General features: G+C 42.0%; 1 protein-coding gene across 2 annotated transcripts in view; it reads right to left on the bottom strand.

Moving 5' to 3' along the window:
* Positions 1–1,375: 1,375 nt before the first annotated feature.
* SGMS1 (sphingomyelin synthase 1) overlaps positions 1,376–19,672 on the bottom strand; it is a 286,000-nt gene continuing 267,703 nt past the window's right edge. For both annotated transcript variants that reach the window (XM_028511456.2, XM_036026947.1), the window contains 3 exons: positions 7,545–7,698; positions 3,767–3,933; positions 1,376–3,089 (listed from right to left, as the gene is read on the bottom strand). In XM_028511456.2, coding sequence (XP_028367257.1) covers positions 2,910–3,089; positions 3,767–3,933; positions 7,545–7,698 — 501 coding nt within the window. In that variant the 3' untranslated portion in view covers positions 1,376–2,909. The remainder of the gene's footprint in view (positions 3,090–3,766; positions 3,934–7,544; positions 7,699–19,672) is intronic.

The raw sequence follows: 19,672 nt of genomic DNA on the forward strand, positions 1-19,672 counted from the left end.
AGTCTATCACAGTTCTCCATAAGATTCTCCATTCTCCATGAGATCTCTCTTTGTCCCTCATGGGGCTTGCTGATTAGAGCGCCCGCCACAGAAATGTCAACTTACGAACCAGTGCAGTCAGGCATGAAGAGCAATCAGCAAGGGATCTCCTGGTACATACGTAGTAGGTAAACTTACAATAATAATTTTTTAAATCTATTTTGACTAAGAAAAAAGATCTTATTGTTAGCACTTGCCAATAATTCATTTTCATTACTCAGGTTCTGTTCACTTTTGGTACGCAACATAGAATAGTTGAAGTTAGTAAAAGGCTGTAACACTTAAATATAAACCTATACAAAAATTCTGCTCTATTTGCCTTAAGAGGCCACCACATCTTCTCTCCCTGAGACGTGTCTAAAGCTCCGCGCAGGAAACCTCCCATTTCTGGCTTCCTCAGACATTTGCTAACAAGGACAGGCCTCCTCTGTTAACGTTGTTCTGCCTTCACCACATCGGAGGAGCTTTTTTTCTTTTTGAAGTTATTTTGCTTTACCATTTATTGTCCAAGCACTAATGCATTTTCTCATTTCAGGTTTCCTTTTCCTTTCTCAACCAGAAAAGTGATACTACTGGGGAGTTACTAGGAAAAAAAAAGTGAAGTCAGTGACGTGATTGAGAATTAGAGAATTCAAAATCATTGGGGAACAGTGCTCTGTGGTTTGGATTTTACTTACCTGTGACGCTTTTTGTGTATAGTTAACCCTTGAACAACACGGGTTTGAACTGTGGGGGTCCACTTATAAGCAAATTAAAAAAAAGTCCTTGATTGCCTTGGATGCAAAGGGCTGTACAGTTATATATTTTCCATTGTGCAGGGGGTGGTGCTCCTACCTCCCGAATTGGTAAGGTTCAACTGTGTTTTTATTTTTTAATTTTTTAGAAGATTTTAATTATTTATTTTTAGAGACAAAGGGAGGAAAGAAGGAAGAGAGGGAGAGATACATCCGTATGTGAGAGAAACATTGATCAGCCTTTTCTCGCATGTCCCCATCTGGGACTTGGCTGGGGGCCTGGCCGGGAACCCAAGCATGTGCCCTGATGGCATTCGAACCAGAGACCACTCAGCTTGCAGGCCAGTGCTCAATCCACTGAGCCACACCCACCAGGGCTCAACTGTCTTTTTAAAAGTGCTCTCAACCTGCACAGGTTACTGAAGTTTGGTGCACATTTTTAGAAATCTCAAGGGAAAGAAAACATGCTTATTAAAGGCCCTATCTCGAAAAAACTCAATGAAGAAATTCTGAAACTTGAGTTTCTTACCTCGCTTTAATGACTTCACTTAGGACTTCTGTGAAGAACTTGAACACATTAGAAACAGCCATTTGTTTTTAAGTATCAGTTTTTATTAAAAAGTGCATTTTGATTAATTTACGATCTAGGTAGGCTGTTAAGATATCAGTATACTCTCTGGATAAACTTTACAAAGATTTAAAACAAACAAAATTTTAAAAGCCTTTTTATTTCCTTCACCATTATTGTTTTACAATACAAATATCACCTCGTGAACACACATACACACAAAAAAGCCCTACAGAAGAGAGTTCTGCCGCACACAACATACAGAATGGATATATATACTTCTTCATTCTTAAAAAACTATTTTGTTCTCCACATTGGCAAGTATAGAATACTTCCCCAAACATACGTATGTTAGGAGTAAAACTTAAAGAGTTACATGCAGTTTCTGCACATAGATATTTTAAAGAAATAGATCTCTTTTTTGTTGTTCACCAACAAAATTGTCGTGAGAGTATGGATAACTAATTCAAACCTTTCAAGTTTTAGTTAAGTGATCATTTTCAAAACTCGCTTTTTAAAAAAAGTATTCATGGCTGTTTTCATTGTATAGTTAAAACTGAACTACCAAGTAGAGAAAATAATTTAAGTGGCACAATGTCATTGCCACCTGCTCACAATATGGGAACAGGCTTGGACTTTCTAATTACACCCCCACCCCTTCTTTAATTCAAAGCAATTGAAAAACTGTAAGCAGCCTTCTGATTTAATTTAGCTATAAATGCAAAATTGAGTAGTGTATACATACATTTATATTTTCGTGGAATACTTTATATTAAATAAAAACATTTAAGATCGCCTACTGACCATACAATCAAGACAAGAAAGGCACTAGAAACATAGACAAATTTCTCTCCCAAGTAGCAGTTTTAAATTTTAACTCTCTTCTCTTTGACATGTAAAAATCTTTAAATTTGGTTTTCATAACATCATTTGAAAAATAAAGTTAGGAAATACTTAGAAAATCACTTTACAACAGAATCTTTTTTTTTGCACTTTTTGACACATTGTCTCTGCTGATTTTACAAAACCCAAAGTTACTAAACCTTTCTGTGTCTGTCATTTTTACTTGAATATTGGTGCAACAGGTAGAAAGATTTCAGAATCGAACCCCGTTCAGGTGCTTAGAAACCTTCATAGAGACATTTGCTAGAAAATGGCTTAGAGCCCAATCTTTGGGGCAAGAGATATGAAAAGTATGTTTTCCCAAGAAAATAATACACTTTATTTCCAGATGTGACTGGAAAGACCAGAACTTATGATATAAAAGCTCACATTTATGCTGTTGCATCATATACAAAGGAACGTGGTGGCTGCAGGTTATGTAAATCCCAAACTCATGAACAGGAAATGTGTCCAGTGCATGATAGGTGACATTTTCTTTATTGTTTCCAACGCAGGTCCTTTGGAGAGAAAAAAAGATCACAGTGCTGACCAGGTAACTCAATAGGTTAAGTCAAGGTAATTGTTGAAAGATAGTAGGATTAGGGAGGTGTTTATTTTATGGCATCTTCTCTCACGGAGTTCTTAGCACTTCGGACAGTTCCTCGTTCCCCCACTGTGTACAGCTGTTATGTGTCATTCGCCAACCGGCTATATTTCACTTGCCTCCTGAGGTGGACTACTGGCCAGGGGAAGGGCCAATGGTAAGATCGAGGTACAATTCCTTGGACATTCTTTTCAAAGTACTGAAACGGCCTGTACCACCACACCCTGGCCAAGAGGTTCATCTGGGAAGCTTCTTTTAGCACCTACATCAGTAAAGAAAGGAAAAACCGAGTCAGGAGGAACGATTAATTTCTTTCAGCCCCAAAAGGAATATACATATTTTTCTCATAATCCTTCACTTAAAGATCAAGTATTTTTTACATTATAGTTCACAAAGGGACGCAGACGGGCCCCACGCCCACCCACACACCCTGGTGGCACAGCCCTCACCTGTACCCTGGGAAAACACCCTCGCAGGAAAACAAGTAACTCCGATTCCAGGTGCGCAAGGGAAACTTGTGGCTTACTCAATCTCTTGTTTACAAATAAATACCTCGATTAGCCTTTCAGTTACTCACTCTTCTACAATTAAAATGCCCTAATTAAATGATTAAGTATTAAGCTGGTGAGGAGCCAAGGGTAGGAAGAGGGTAAGAATTCAAATCATGCAACAGGTGGGCACAGATTAGTAAATATTTTCAGAGACATTGAGAACATGATACTTGTTCTAAAAGGATGCATCTCCTATGTCATTATAACAGTTCTTGTTCATTTTTGATTCTCAAGTGGATCAGCATCACAAAAGAACATAATCTTATAGGTGACGATCCCTTAAGAGAAAACTAAGATATCTGTGCATTTTTTTGTATTTTTCGCTGCTGTGCTGGTTAACACCAACCCAGGAGCAACAGAAGCTAACAACACGAAGGGGGAAACTCACTTGCTGATTGGCCATAGTGTGGTACCACCAGAAGAGTCTCGTGGTGATGTAATACGCCACCACCACGTCCACAGTGTAGTGGTCATGCGCTAAGAGAATACAGAAGATTCCAACCACGCTGAGAAGCCAGCAAATCCAGTGGTACCACCAGAGTCGTCGAGGCGAATCTGAAAAAGAAGAGAAATTTGTAATAATCGTACTACTCAAATATCACCAAGGACACCCAACCACACCTCTGCAACTATTGTGAATGCAGTCACCTTGGGTCTTCCCTTCTGAAAACAAATCCCTTGGGCTATCATATCTAAGGGCATTAGCCTATCTGTAGCCAAGGTTAGGATGGAAGCATCTTATTTTATAAAGTGATTTTACTAGCTAATTCATATTTGGCTGTTACTTGACTCATATGTATGATGAAGTAAAAAAAATAAGGACAAATTAATGTATCATGATCCATTAAAAAAATTAAAAAGCTGCCAACAGATATTTAATTTACCTCTAAATAAGCTGGGGTTAATTCTTTATACATAAATCAATCCCTTGGTCTATAGATTTTTACACATGGACTAAGCAATTATCATTGATACAACTGCCTTACATGCTTTTCAAGCTCTGCAACAATACACTACCCTGAGAGTCTGTGAGATTTCCACTTCTGAAATACAAACAAGGGAGATTCCAAATGCCTGGGAATTCCAGTTCAAGTGCATTCCCAACGTCAGGGCCAGGGCCGTGCCAGATAAATACTTATCTGCACCTCCACTGGGAAAGACTGAGGAAGCGCCAAAATCTCAGTGTGGGCGTTTTGGCCTTATATTCTCCACAGATGGGCTTCAGAGGATCTGAAACTCTAGGCAGAAATATTGTTTGCATGTGGCCTACCCTCCCTCTCCGCCCCAGGGGATAACTTTCAGGATCTTATTGGATTCTCCAGCAGTCTAAGAATCAGTCATTCATTCAATCAATATCTATTGAGCAGGCACGACATGCCCGGGATAGGAACTGCTCTCGGTGATGAGATCAATGTACAAACCGGGCCAAGGGCCTGCCTTTGGGCAGAGGTCCCTTCCTAGTAGGGAACAGAAACAATAAACATAATCAGGACTAAAAAAGGAAGTTATACATGATGTTAGTGGTGCTGAATGGTATGGAAAAATAAAAAAAAGTTGAAAAGGATAAGCAAAATCAGAAGGGTGAAGGGTGGTTTGTAATTTTAAGTGAAGTAGTCAGGGTAGGGGTCTTGTTGTATGTACATGGCTCCATATTTCATTTCCAGAAAAATCTGTACTCAATACCTTAACAGTATAGCAACAAACAGTAGCTTCCATTCATTCTTTGTGTGAATATATTACAAGTGTGCATATATGACATCTATTTTAATCTTTACCACCTCTCCCTCACTGTGAAATAACTATCAGTATCTCATTTTAAAGATGTGGAAACCAAGACTTAGAAAGGTTAAATGTTTTCCCCAAGGTCACAGAGTAAGTGATAGCACTTGGGTTCAAAAATCAGAGTTTGTGACCCAATATGGGCATACTGCTTTATCTTCCAGAAGGATCTAATACCATGAAAAAATTTCAAGTACCAACCAGCAGGGGGCAGAAATCCCTCCCTCAGGGCTGCTGGCGTCAGGCCAATTCTTTTCCCATTTTCTAGGCCCAGTCATACCCTAGTACACGGGCTATACTGTGCCCTGACCATTCTGAATAGACATTGTTAGAATTCACCCTATTTGGTCACATGCTCAGTATATGACCCTTCTCTCTCTCTCAGTGCCCGGAAGCCCACCTTCTCTTCTGCCTGCCGTGTTCCCTTAGTTTTTTTTAAGACCAAAACTAGGCATTCACCCTTCAGTCTACCACCTGTCTCCTGAACACCCTCCAATCAATCCTGTTAACTGCTGACCCTTCTTTGCTAATCTCCCTCTGACCCCTCCGCTTCTCTCTGTCGCCCACGCCATCAGGGTGGTGCGTGCCACCACCAACTCCGTCCTGGGTGACAGCAGCAGACAGCCTCTTCACTTTGCTCTCCAGTCTGCACGCTCTCCAGTCTGCACGCTCTCCAGCCCATCTTGCAAGCTGCTGCGAGAGTGATTCCCCCCTCTAAAAACCGGGCAAGAGGGCACCGCCCCACGGGCACAGCCCTTCCATAGGCACCCATCTCAGTCAGACTCCTTCTGCTGGCTTAAGGTATGCTCGGTGATCTGGTTCCTCACCACCAGTTCATTCTCATTTCTCCTCATTCCCCCCCACTCTAAATTCCAGCCGTAGTAAACTTCCAATGTGCCACGCACTCCCCAGACACCTCCGGGCTGCAGTGAGGGTCCCTCCTCTGTGGTGTCGGCAACCTGGTTTACTGGCCACTCTTCACAGAACCTGCCTATGGGATGCTCACAGAGACTGCTGCTAACAGCAGAATACTGTACACAACTGAATTTTCTACAAGTAAATAAATGAACCATGTAATCTGCGGTTCATTTACAGCAGTGATTTTCAACCTTCTTCATCTCATGGCATATATAAACTAATTAGTAAAACCCTGTGGCCCACCAAAAAAAATATTTCTGTGGATTTGACAAAAAAATAGGTATAATTTTGATTTCTTTACACTGGTTGGCTATTGTTGTATTGGTTGTTGCTGTTTTTCTATTTGACAATCTAGGGGAAAAGAGGTCACTGCCCCTGACTGAATAGTCAGGTATTGCATGTTTTAAAAATTCTTGTGGCACACCACTTGAAAACTGCTAATTTGTAGTATTAACAATGCTACCAATTGCAATTAAAATGAACCAGAGTCTCATCTCAAAAACGTACTTGAGAGAAAAGTGGCAGAAGACTATATATATTGTGATACCATTTATGTAAATTTAAAAAACCAGAAAACGGTAACATACAGTACAGAAACATGCATGGAAGTGACAGAGGAAAACAGGAGGGGGAAGGGATGAAAAGCTTTAATCATATATTAACATTTGCTTTTGTATTTCATAATAAAATATTTTAAGTATGTTCTTTGCCTTTTTTATTTATTGATTTTTTTTGAGAGAGAGAGAAGGGAAGGGGGGGAGAGAAAGGGGGGAAGGAGGATAGAGGGAGAGGGAGAGGGAGAGGGAGAGAGAGAGGGAGAGGGAGAGAGAGAGGGAGAGAGAGAGGGGGGGCGAGAGCGAGAGGGAGAGAGAGAGAATCTATTTTGTTGTTCCACTTATGTATGTATTCATTGGTTTCTTCTTGTATGTGCCCTGACCAGGGATGCAACCTTGGTGTATCAGAACAATGCTCTAACCAACTGAGCTACCCAACCAGGGCCCATACATTTTTTAAAGGAACTTTCCCATTTAGTGTCTGCCTCACTTAGTGTTCCTGAGCCCACGGCTTCTATGAGGGTGCAGGCATCACCAACCCACCACTGTACTCTCAGTTGAGAGCACAGTGCCAGGTGCTTGAAAAAAATGGCTCCTGAGTGAACATATCATCTTCCATCACCCAAACAGGTCCAACACTAGGTTTTTGTGTCCTTGAGATTGCCTTCTGGCTCCTTCCAGCAGCTGTAAAGCACCCCAACGCTACAGCTGACACTTGAGGAAACAAGAGACTCCAGCCCAGAGGAGCAGTTCCTCCTTCCCACGCACATCTCCCCGGGGCCTGCAGAGCCCAGGCATCCTGGTGAGAGGGGGCACTGCCCTCCCTAGGCCCCGAGCCCTGCTTCAGCGGACCTTCCGTGGACCACAGGAAGTGGCAGGTGAGAAAATTCTAATGGAAGCCTGTTTTCGACTTACACTCTTTGATAAATAAGTAGGTGAGTGTGAGCATGACCGTGTGGCCGCTGTACAGATAGTCTCCACACATGTTATGAGAGCCAGTGATGGACAGGCCGCCACCAGCAATGAGCTTCATTATTCTCCGCAGCTGGGCTTCCCAGTCTCCAAAAAGCTGATGGGAAAAGAGAAAACAAGAATCATTACTAGCCCACATGAAAGTGTGCTATAATTACTATTTTTGTTTGGAACTGAACTTTGTGATATTGTGATTTATAATAAGAAATATATATTTGGTCTTTGTCCCTGTTCCTGGCACAGAGCTTCCAAACCCTTTGGAATTTCCTAAGTGATAAAAAAGATACAGGTGTCTTTTGTTATTCATAACAAGCCACTTTCGATCACACCTGAGTTTACCTTAATGAGCTGACTTTCAGACAGCCCCGGAGGGTGGTGCCAGAACCAACCAGGTGGTGAGAGGGTGAAAACTTGCTGTACACTTCCCTCCACGTCTGGGCTAATCGCCAGTGGCCAATGACTTAATTGATTAGCCTAATAAAGCCTCTGCAAATATCTCACAGGACCAGGTTTAGAGAGCTTCCGGGGCAGGGTGGGGGAGGTGAGCATGTGAGGAAACTGGGAGGGGGGACACCCCGGAGACAGCACAGCCCTTCCCGCTCACCCTGTCCTAGCACCCCTTCATCTGGCTTTTCCTGAGTCGTATCATTTCATAATAAACTTCCAATTCAGTCAGTAAATTGTATTCCTGAGTTCTGAGAGTCAACTCGAGCAAACTTTTTAAGCCAGAAGAAGAGGTCACGGGAACTTCTAATTTATAGCTAGTTGATGTGAAGCACAAGTGACCATCTGGACTCGTGATTGTCACCTGAAGAGGGAGGGCAGTCGGTGTCTTACTGAGCACTTAACCTGTGGGATCTGACCCAGGGTCCCAGTAGGTAGTGTCAGAATTGAGTTAGAGAGGGTTGCAGGATTGCTTCGTGTTGGGGAAAACGCCGGTCACACCAGGTCGTAGGAGAGTCCAGTGTGGTTATTGAGAGGGGAGCAGACACGCAGGAGTGCCTGCGTGTATTCAGACATAAACTCCCCCACCATGAAGTCTGTCCACTCAAGGTTTACTGCCAAGGTTCCTTGGGCAGCCCTTGGAAAGAAATCATTCTAGAGAAGAAGCATGCAGCTCACCCATTTATTTTTATTTTTATTACACTGATAGAGAAAGACCAACTGAGTTGCTCCTCTAACTGCCTTTGCAGGGGGCGGGAGGGGAGGAGTTAAAACTCTAGGGACAATGTAGAGCTATAGTTTCACATGCTTGGCCTAGGGGACTATTGCTATTGCTAGAGCAGCTGAAGGTTGGGGCATACAAATATACAGTTTCTCGCACGTGATTTTGGGGATCAAATTAAAACAAGGAACTGAGTAGGATGCACCTTCCATCTTCTGCAGTTATAAAGAATGAGCTGCATGTTTTTCCTTTTAATAAAAGTGAAACAAGCTTAAGAATAAATCTTCCCATCTCTGATACAAACCTAGGCTGGGTACTAGAGTAATAAGTGGCTTGACCAATTCCCTCACTGTGGCTTTCATTTGCTCCGTCAAATGAAAGGTCTGGCTGTCTATATTTTATGGTTGTCAGGACCCTTGTAAATTCTGGTTGGCCAATTTAATCACCACAATCCTGTTTCAACATTTAACTGATAATATTACAGCTTTGAAAAACATGTTTATATAAGTATAAATTCATTATAATTTTCCTTTAATTTTTTATGAAGACTTCTAGTTAAGGATGGCAGGCACAGAAGATGTGAACCTCCAAATTCAAAGGGATCACTGAATGCCCAGCTCAAGAGAAGAAAACAGACCTATATAGCAAGATTCAGCATCGTGGAATTTCAGCAACTGGGAGCAAAGAAGAAACCCTAAAGCTTCCACAGATTAAAAACAAGCTTCACGTGAAGGATACAGAGTCAGAAATGTTCAAAAGCAACACTGGAAAACAGTGAAGGCTTTGGGAAAATGCCTCCAAATTCTGAGGGAAAATGATTTCCAACTCAGAATTCTATACCCAGCCATATTATTAACTAAGCACAAACTAAGGATACAGTAAAGCCATTTTCATATACACAAGATTTCAAGTATGTACCACCTGTGTGTGTTCCTCAGGAAATTACAAAGGAAAGGAGTCAACGAAGGATTGGGACCCACTAGAACGCCCATAACAGGAGAGCTGAGAACTGCAGGTGGCCTAGAAAGTAAGCCTCCCAACTGGGCAAGCCGGAGTCTGGAGAGTTGTCTTGAAGGAGATGAGATTAACGGAACATTCAATGCCTCTGAAGGTACTGACAGGAGTCACAACGTGGGGGTGAGTACGTGCACAGAAAATGACTAACGTAAAAAGCACGGCAAAGCTAATTCTATAGGAAAGAAAATACTGTGCAGAAAAGGAAACTACATGACTTGGCGGGGAATAGCATTTACGAAACTGTAACTATGTAAACGCTGAGTATTGAGTCAGAGCAAGGACAAAAAGCTGCACTGGGAAGACAGAATAAGAAGCGTGAATGTGTGTGATTTATTGGTGGGGGGAGAGGGACAAGGGAAGGGTAAGGCACAGAGCACATGCAAGCGGGTGGGGGAGGGGCACGAAGACTCTAAATCCTGGCCTTCCACAGCAAGAAGAGAAACAGCCTATATTGGCAATCACAAAATATATTCCTGTGTCACTTAGAAACCTGAGAGTAAACACACACACACACACACACACACACACACACACACACTTTATAAAACAGAAATATGAATGTAAGTAAAATTGCAAGATTCTGTTAAGAGTTTCAAGAGTAGAAAAGTGGGTTGGAATAGGGTTAGGGGACTATTGTTTCTCATAACAGGTCCTGTATAACCATTTTATTTTTATTTTGCATGCATATATAAGCACACATATTTTTTAAAGTTTTAAATGGAAAGTTTGATCTAGCTCTGTGATAAGAATGGATGATACATAGAAGAAAATTACAGCAAAAAGCTAAGGTAATTCTTCATTTTATATTACTTCAAATTGTCCTTCCAAAACTCTGTGTTTTGAAAACTATAAATCATATTCTCAGGCAGCATCACCCCATAATTTGCCCTCCTATTTTAGCAGGAAAATGTTTGCGGGGAAACTGTATGTGTAGGGGAGGAGGGAGAAATTACGAGGTAAACTTGGCATTGAGGAAAAATAGCCAAAGATGAATGCCGCATTTCTTACAAGTGTTCTTAAAACTCCTAAGCTTGCTTTTAAAAATATCTTTCCATACTTGCCAAACCTCTGCAAGGGGGACCTCTCTTTAAGCTTAGCTAGGAATGGAAAAAAAAAAAGATTACAGCTATGTAAAAAATTTAATTATGTTTTGAAAAGCAAATAAAAGACAAATAACAAAACAATCAGAGCAGAAATAAGTTAACGTCTTCACTGTGCTCACAGCACACATAAATCAAGGGAAAAAACCACTCTAGGAAAACACAGTTTATCAAAGGACAAAGGATATGACCAGCTAAAGGCACAGACTCTGTCAAACAAATAGAAATGAAAATTAACATTAAGAGGAGTTCATTTTTCCCCATACCAAATTACCAAAGCCGATGGCAGGGCAGGTGCAATGCTCTCAGACAGCCCCTTTAAGAGGAGGGGCCATGGTAAATGCTGCAGCGGCAGAGCAAGAGGCGGAGGCAGTGGCCTCTACCAGCAGACAGGCTGGGCGAAAATCATGGCTCTTCTGCCCATCAGCGTGCGAGCCTAGGCAGCCCAACCCCTCTCAGCCTCAATTTCCTCATCTACAACTCAGGGGGTAGTACAGTTATTACAACTGGCAAAACCCTCTGCAAAAATAATCATTAATATTGATCAGCAATTGAAATAGCCATAACCTCTGACTCAGTTACATTGCCTCTAGGAGTTTGCCTCAAAGAAATGACCCCAAATATGAAGAAAAGCTTTATGTACAAATATCCCACTGCAACATTATTTATAAAAGCAACAAGCTGGCAACCACCTAAATGAGAGATGTTAAATGACTGTAGATGTTAAATGACTATTAGAAGCCAGGGCCAGAGCCAGTGGCATATGGGCAACATCAGGAGTCTGCTGTAAACACGCTCTCACCTGCTGAACCAACAGTCCAAACTGATTCAGATGCTCAGATTTCAAACTATAGTGATACAAAGGCACTAAACAAGGTTATAAATGCTTAATACATTATTAAAAATAAGTTTACAATGTTGCGTATTTTATATAACAAATATTTTCTTTCATTAAGGAGGAAAAACAAAACAATTGTTTGTTGTAACTATGTTTAAAAAACATGCACAGAAAAAGTCTAGAGTTGTGCACAGTGCATGTTAACAGGGTTTACATGGAAAACGCTAGGGTTTCTCCCAGGCTCTGTCCCGATGTGACTTCCGTTCCTGCTCCCTGGGTTAGAAACACAGGGATTCTCTAGGAGTTCTGCAGTTCTGGGGTTTAGCTGGCCTTTCAGTGTAGGCAGGAGATATGGAAAGAGGGAAAAAGAAGAAGAAGAAAAAAGGAAACTCATGGCTGGTTCTTTCATACTTCTCAGTTTGGATTCCTTTCCCAATTGGCCAGCTACCATTTTTCGGAGTCTTCAAAGAATGTTCCATCCATTCTGCTCAGTGTTATCTGGCTGCATTCAGTGGGAGTCAGGATGGAGTGTGCATACTCCATTGTGACTGGAACTGTAACCTCCCCATCGGCAGGCTTTCCGATGTTCATGTTTGATAGAGAGAGGTTCTGGGGGACATTGAGATCAACATTTTCTCAGTGGACAGACACTCAGAGTTGCAACAAGCGGGTCCAACAGCTACACTAGCATGTGAATTATAGTCTCCTAGGGTCATAGAAAAATCAGTTTTCAGTAAAAATAAAGCAAATTTCTTGGCTAAGAAATTAAGTAAAATGGCCACATCACTTAAGCAACAAACAGCACAGAAAGAAATTGAGAGCTGCAGCAGGTGGAAAAGGCTTCTGAATGGCACAAACCACTGTGTACAGTTCAAGTCGGTGAGTGAAAAAAACAGGTTTCTCAATGTATTTTTTCAATGCTGCCTAACAGAATCCTTTGATCGTAGTCTGCTTACCATCACTCCATGTGTGGAGAGCCTAGTACACTGACAAGCAGGGACATTCGCTGGGCTTTGCCCCCCACCAGCAGGACAGGGAGAACCAGAAAACAAAGCTCATTGATGCTGCATAAATCAATGGCTTCGGTCTAACTCTGACACAGGGTGGAAAGTATTAAAGAGTAGAAATGCCATCTAATTCAGTATCACCCTTGTACCTTCCCAATGCTTTATCTCACAGCAGCCCTGAAGAATCAGCAAGGCTTCCTGGGTCTCCTGGCTGTTCAGTGTCACAGCTGGGACGGTGACCCAAGTGCTCCGACCCCATGTATGTATGTACTGCTGCAAACTACATGCTGCCTGTGCACTGCCAGGCCCCTACAAGCCTGAATTAACCTGAAACGGGGTACTTATAAAGGACGGTACCTTACAGAGGTAATGTCCCACTATCACACACCATCCCAACAACCATGAACAGTCAGATGTCTCTCAAAGTAGTCATTCATTCATTCATTCATTCAATGAATCTGCCTACTATCACTAGGGCAAATAATTTTTTTTTTGTCTTATTCCTAAAGAACAATTTCCCTCCAAAACAGAAAACTCAAGACCATCCGTGACACACCAAGACAACTTAGGTGCTCTTACCGCCCAGACGAAGACCAGACCCGCTATGGGAATCAAGCATCAGGGAACAGGAGGATCAGTGGAACCCCTGACAACCCATATCCCCAGCAACTGAGAAACATCCGCCACACACTGTGGTTTCCCCTCAGCCTCAACTTCCCAAACAGCAAAGCTTCAAAACAGCAAATCTGTGCCACTTCCTCAATGTCCACTGCTCAGAACCTCCCACCCCCAAACCAATGATGGATACTTAAGAATGAACACGATTTAAGAAAACGTCCGTTAGCGTGACCTCGAAGCCCCCACGGGCAAGGCAGTGTGTTTATAAGTTTGCTTTCGATTCCCCAGCGGCAGTGAGAAGCTCAAAACTGCCGCTTATCTTTCCTCAAACCTTTTTACTGTTATTGGAACAGGCAGTAAAAAAGGAGGTGGTAGGGTGGTTTTATATTATCAAATGTTACCTTTGGTTTTTATACAAATCCCAACTTTCTAACAGGGTTTTCCTCTCCATGACCTCGCATACTCACAAGCTGCCAGGCGGTTAGCACGGATGTTATAACGTCCATTTTACAGACGAGCAAATGGACAGAGGCCACTTCTCTGTCTCACACAGTGACTCAGAGGAGCTCAGTCCCTCTCACCTAGAAAACCTTGCCTGGGGCCCTGCTGGGGCCACACAAACCCCTCCCCAGGCTGAACGACGAGCGCCTCTGGGCTCACTTTCTGTTGCTGTGCTAAGGGAGTCTAATCCACGTCACACGTCCTTTAAATCTAGATAGATACCTAAAGCAATATTTATTCATTATTCTCATTGTTTTCATGTTTTTCTCATCAATATTAGACTTCCCCGTCTCTATAAGAGTTATTTTCACGGAAATCTCTCATACACGAATCACCCGTTTTCTGCCTGCTTCTACAAAGTGCTTTCAGCTGGACGTGAACTTCCTCTGCCGCACACGGCGCTGGGCTGGACCCATTTCCAAAGTTCACCAGGTTGCCTTTCTCAGGAACAGCGGTGGTTGGAAACACAATCCCAGCCCCACTTTCGGGTGGCCCTGGACAAACCATTTTATTTATTTTAGTTTTAGTTCTCTTATCGGTGGTACCGCAGGAACACTTCCTCCTCCTCCGCCCTTGCTGACCAAAGCGAGACAATGTTTGTGAAAGTGACTGCTGAAAGTATGAAGTGCTCTACAAACTGAAGGCAGCATTATAATTACCAAGTGTTGGGGTCAATGTTTTTAGGGGTACAGTGTATGTGGGGGCAGGGGTGGGGGGCATTCCTGAAGTGAGAACTGAGGCCTAGCAGGCAACAAATGAAATTTGGATGGTTCTCCTTAAATACACAGTCCTCACAGATGTTCTTCTGTGATTAGGGGAGACATCTGAATTCTTCCTGCAGACTGTAATCACTTCACTTCTGGAAAGATTTAATTTTATCCACAAATATTATGTCCACCTCAGCTGATGCGAGGCAGAGAGATTCCAATGTGTACATCCTCTCAGAACTCATATATATGAGGGGGGATCCAAAAGAACCCAGAATTATCTTCTGGAGGGCAGATCCCTTGTAGTGCAGGCTTCCCCCATTAGGTGAGAGTTCACGGAACCCATCTGTATCAGTGAACCAGCTGGAGTAGTTGTGAGAGGCTGCATTCAGCTTCAGTGAATTTTCTTTTTGAAGACTCAATGTGTTTGCCCATTTCATGATGGGTGATTTACGAGCACACCTGCCCACACCACACTGAGTGCTCAGCAGTTTTTGACCAAAACAGCATGATCCCCCTGTTCATCCCATCTCAACCTGAGCACCATATTTTTTTTGTTTACCCAGATGAAAAAAGTCCTCAAAGGGAAACATTTTGTCGATGTGGAAGAGGCGAAAAAAAAAAAAGGCAGAAGCATTAAAAGGAATCAAAACTGAGAGTTCAAAAACTGTTTTGAACAGTGGAAAAAATGTCTCAATAGATGTATGACATCAAATGGAGAGTACTTCGAAGGTGACTGAAGTTTAAAACATGCAAGAATACACAATTTTTTATAAATAAATTCCATTTTGGGTGGTCCCCCTTGTATAATTTTGAAAAAACCTTTCCCTCCCACCAGTCTCTGAAAGATCGGGCTCTCTGTACCTCTCCATGATCAAATGTGCCCATCAATTCCCATAATCCCTATACTGGGCAGGCACTAGTCTTTTGGGTGGGGTCATCCCTAAGTAATCCCAACCAGCCTCCCTTCTCTCCAGTAAAAACTTTAAAATTTTCTCATGGCTTCTAGTAAAGAGACTTATCTCAGGCTTCATGAAATCTTGAATAAAGGTTATCTATGAATTTGCATTCACTCATATTCTTATTTGTCACATTAAAGAAATTCAGTATTTCAGTCAGGCAAGATTTGCCTTTAACAAAATTGTATTTGCTTTAGGTACTGACAGATTCTTTAGCTTACCTGATCATGAAGTGAAAGTTGAAAAAACAATTTCCCTCAGATTTCTGTATTGAAAATTTCTAAATCTAAAGAAGTGTACAATGAACGCCCATGGACCCTTCACCCGGACTCATCAATTACCAACACAATGCTCGTTTGCTTCTTTTCTGTCAACATTTTTCCTGGACCACCTGAGAATAAGTTGGATACACGATGACACATCACCCTTGTTTAAATGTAAAAACAAGGGCACTTTCCTCTATAATCAAATACATGAAATTTAACAATGATACAATACCATCACAGTTAATTGACAGCCTTATTCAGATTTCCAATAGTCTCAGCAATACCCTTTAGATGCAGGGGTGTCAACCTGCAGCCCCCCCGGCTGCATGCTGCTCGGGATGGCCATGAATGTAGCCAAACACAAAATCATAAACTGACTTAAAACATTCTGAGATTTGTTGTGATTATGTGCTGCAATGTATCTAATGTGTGGCCCAAGACAACTCTTCTTCCGGTGTGGCCCAGAGATGCCAAAAGGTTGGACACCCTTGCTAGAGCTTTCTCCCCGAGCCTGGAATCCAATCAGAGAATATGTGCTGAGGTTACTTATCAGACTCATTAATTTTTCTTAGTCTGCTACAGTTTCTTAGTCTTGTTTTCTTTTTTAGTGACTAACATTTTTGAAGAGTCCAGTCTGAGTCTGGTTTCTCTATAGAATGCTCCTCTGTTTTTTTCTGATTGTCTCCTTATGTTTAAATTCAGGTTGAATGTAATTGGCAGGAATATTACAGAAATGATGTGTCCTTATGTGCATCACATCCAGAAGCATCTGATATAGTTTCTCCTGCTACTGGTTCGATCCCTTGGCTAATGGGACAGTCTGTAAGATTACTCTCCTGAATATATACCTTTCCCCTTATGGTTAATAAACAATTTTGAAATCATGTAAACATATGGCTGCCAACCTTTCGCCTAAACTGTCAGCATTCATTGATAATTCTTGCTTGAATTATTACCACAGTAGTTGCAAAATGGTGACTTTCTATTTCTAATATTTCTTTTACATCTATTACCAGACTTTCTTTTCCCCCAATGCTGTTTTTTAAAAGATTTTATTTATTTACTTTTAGAGAGGGTAAGGGAGAAAGAAGAGGGAGGGAAACATCAGTGTGTGGTTGCCTCTCATGTGCCCCCTGCTGGGGACCTGACCTGTCCTCAACATAGTCAGCGTGTGCCCTGACTGGGAATCACACTGGCAACCCTTTGCTTCGCAGGCTGGTGCTCAATGCACTGAGCCACACCAGCCAGGGCCCACTACTAATGTTTAAAATGTGCTTAATTAACATATTGTGATGAATTACTGCCATTGTTTCATTGTAATGCTCAGCTTGTCTCAAACTTGGCCAGCGGGAGCCTCTCAAGCAAGACAGCGTGGTTTTTGCATGGACCCTGCCAGCCTTGGTGTCTGGGCGGTGCTGGAACCCCTCCTTCCTCAGGAGGAACGTCCCTTGCTCTGACACGTGGGTAATGCTTCCGGTGCAGCCATGCACTGTCACCTCTGGGGCTCTCTGGATTTCCTCAGTAAATGCTTTCCTTTTTAAATTCTTTTTATTTTAATCACCATTGACATTCAGTATTATATTAGTTTCACATGTGCAGCATGGTGTTTAGACATTTACATAACTTGTCTTCCAAACATAGCCCTCTCTACTTTGGTCTAGTCCTTCCTCACCTCTAATGCCGACAACCACATGCCTCAACTGTATCCTTCACGCAGAGTACCAAGAACCAAGATGCAGCCCACCTCTCTTCCTCTGCCACTCAGTACCACTAGGACCTGTGAGATGACAGGCAGAACTCTGAAGCAACTGCAAGTTCCTCTCACTGGCTGTTCTGAGGATTAAGCGCAAACACACACATTTAGAATCATACCTGGCACAAAACAGGTCCACAGGAACCTGGCACCACTCTAAAGTCTACCTCCTCCCTCCATCCCAAGCAGCTTCCTTTCTCTATCACCTCTCTGGAGAGGGGTCTAAAGACAGATGTGATCACATAACACTCCCTGCTGAACCCTTCCAGGCTTCCTACGGCCAACCTCCTTAGATAAAACCCAAACGCTCACCAAGCGTGACAAGACCCCTTACAATTGCCCACAGCTTGCCTCTCTGGCTTCATCTGCGGCCACTCCACCCATGTATAGGATCACATACAGGATCAGGCACATCTAACCCTACCTGCTCCCCAGGCTCTCTCACACCCTTCCAGTTGCTCCATCTGGCAAGCCCTTCCTCTCTTCAATCCCACTTGGCAAACTCCTACTCACCCGCGTTTGAGACTTGGCTCAGACGGCCCCGCCTTGGTGCAGCCAACACCCCCAGGGGAGTGTGCCACCTTCTTCCATGGCAACTGCCTAGGACAGGCAGGCCTGAGCGAGGCAGGGCAGCCTGGCAGTCACGTGTCTGGCATGGCTTTGGGATGCCCATTTGGGAGGGGTGGGGGTTCTTGTCTTATGTACTTATGTGCCCTCAATATTTACCCTGCACAGGACAGGTTCTCTAGAAATGTTTGTTCTGGAAACGAGCAACTTGCTTGTTTATCAAAAGAAGTCCCATCTACAAACTCCCTGCCTCACAGTCTGTGAGTGACAGCTTCCCTGGTGATTTCCCTTACATAAGAAAAGCATTTAGAAGTTTGGGTTTACAAAATTATGTCAAATGCATATATCAAATGTTAATTATACGAAAACATGAATAGGTATACATAAATCATAATCTGAAGCATGTAAAAAAATACAAATAAATAACTAATAAATCTACTAAAATATTAATTATAGATAGGACCTTGAGTGATTATAAGAATTTTCCTCTTTCTGTATTTTTTCAATAACTCTATAATAAATGTTTCTTTAAAATAGAAAAAGAACAATCTTTTTTAAGAGAAAGGAATAATTTGTGCATTTCTCTTTTTTTAAATCCCTAAAAAAGAAAGAAGACAGTAGAGAGAGAAATGGAAAGTCAAGAAGTGAACTGGAATGAGGAAGATTACTGGAAATTATATGTAACAAATAGTAAAAAATAAAAACGAACCAAAAGGAAAGTTATACTGGCAATAAGAAACTGGCAAACAGGAAATTAAGTAAAAATCAAACACTGACAATTTAAATTCCATTCCAATTTATAATTGACCAGGATGCCATGAAGCTACTTTGGTAATAGAATACAGGCTATATTCTGAAATACTGATAAGGCTGGCAGGAGTTAATCAGAATATTAAAATTTGTCAGCATGGAGGGCAACTTGAACAGTCAAGCTGCTACCTGAGAATGTAAGAAATAAAGAGCAATGAGTCTTTAGCCTTGTGAGACTGAACTCAGCCAGAAAGAGACCCTTCGGGCTGGTGACTGCCATATCGACGCTGAGCAGTGGATTAAAGGAGGTGCCTTCTTGATCTAATTTGTGTGATACAGGGAAACTGACAGTGACAGAAGAGAAAACGAAGGCCTTTCTGTTACTATGTTTGTATTTTATTTTCCACTGAACAACCTAGTTAACCTCAGATGCCACCCAAACATAAACCCTGTCCAACAGTGGGATATGTTCAAGTATGTTTGGGGAAATTAAAAACAAACAAACAAACAAACAAACAAGTCTTTTTCAAGTTCAAGAGAATCATTTCACTAAAAATACCATGCTGGATTAATGCATTAGCCAGCTAAGTACCCTGGCTGTAACATAACTCTTTTTGAAGGTTTTCAAATCTAAAGCTCACCATGGAGACCATAAAACAGAACCCAACATGCACCTCACTTTAATGCCTAGTCACTAGATTAATTCATATGATTACATATTATAATGGCAGTTGAAAAAGTAAACATTATTTCTTTTCTTGCATTAGCCTAATGGCTGTCAGTGTATCTGGTGCCTAGGTTTCCCGGCCCCCCTGCCTCTTCT

The sequence above is a fragment of the Phyllostomus discolor genome, chromosome 5 (genome assembly GCF_004126475.2).
Source record: "Phyllostomus discolor isolate MPI-MPIP mPhyDis1 chromosome 5, mPhyDis1.pri.v3, whole genome shotgun sequence".
In the NCBI taxonomy this organism is placed as follows: Eukaryota; Metazoa; Chordata; class Mammalia; order Chiroptera; family Phyllostomidae; genus Phyllostomus; species Phyllostomus discolor.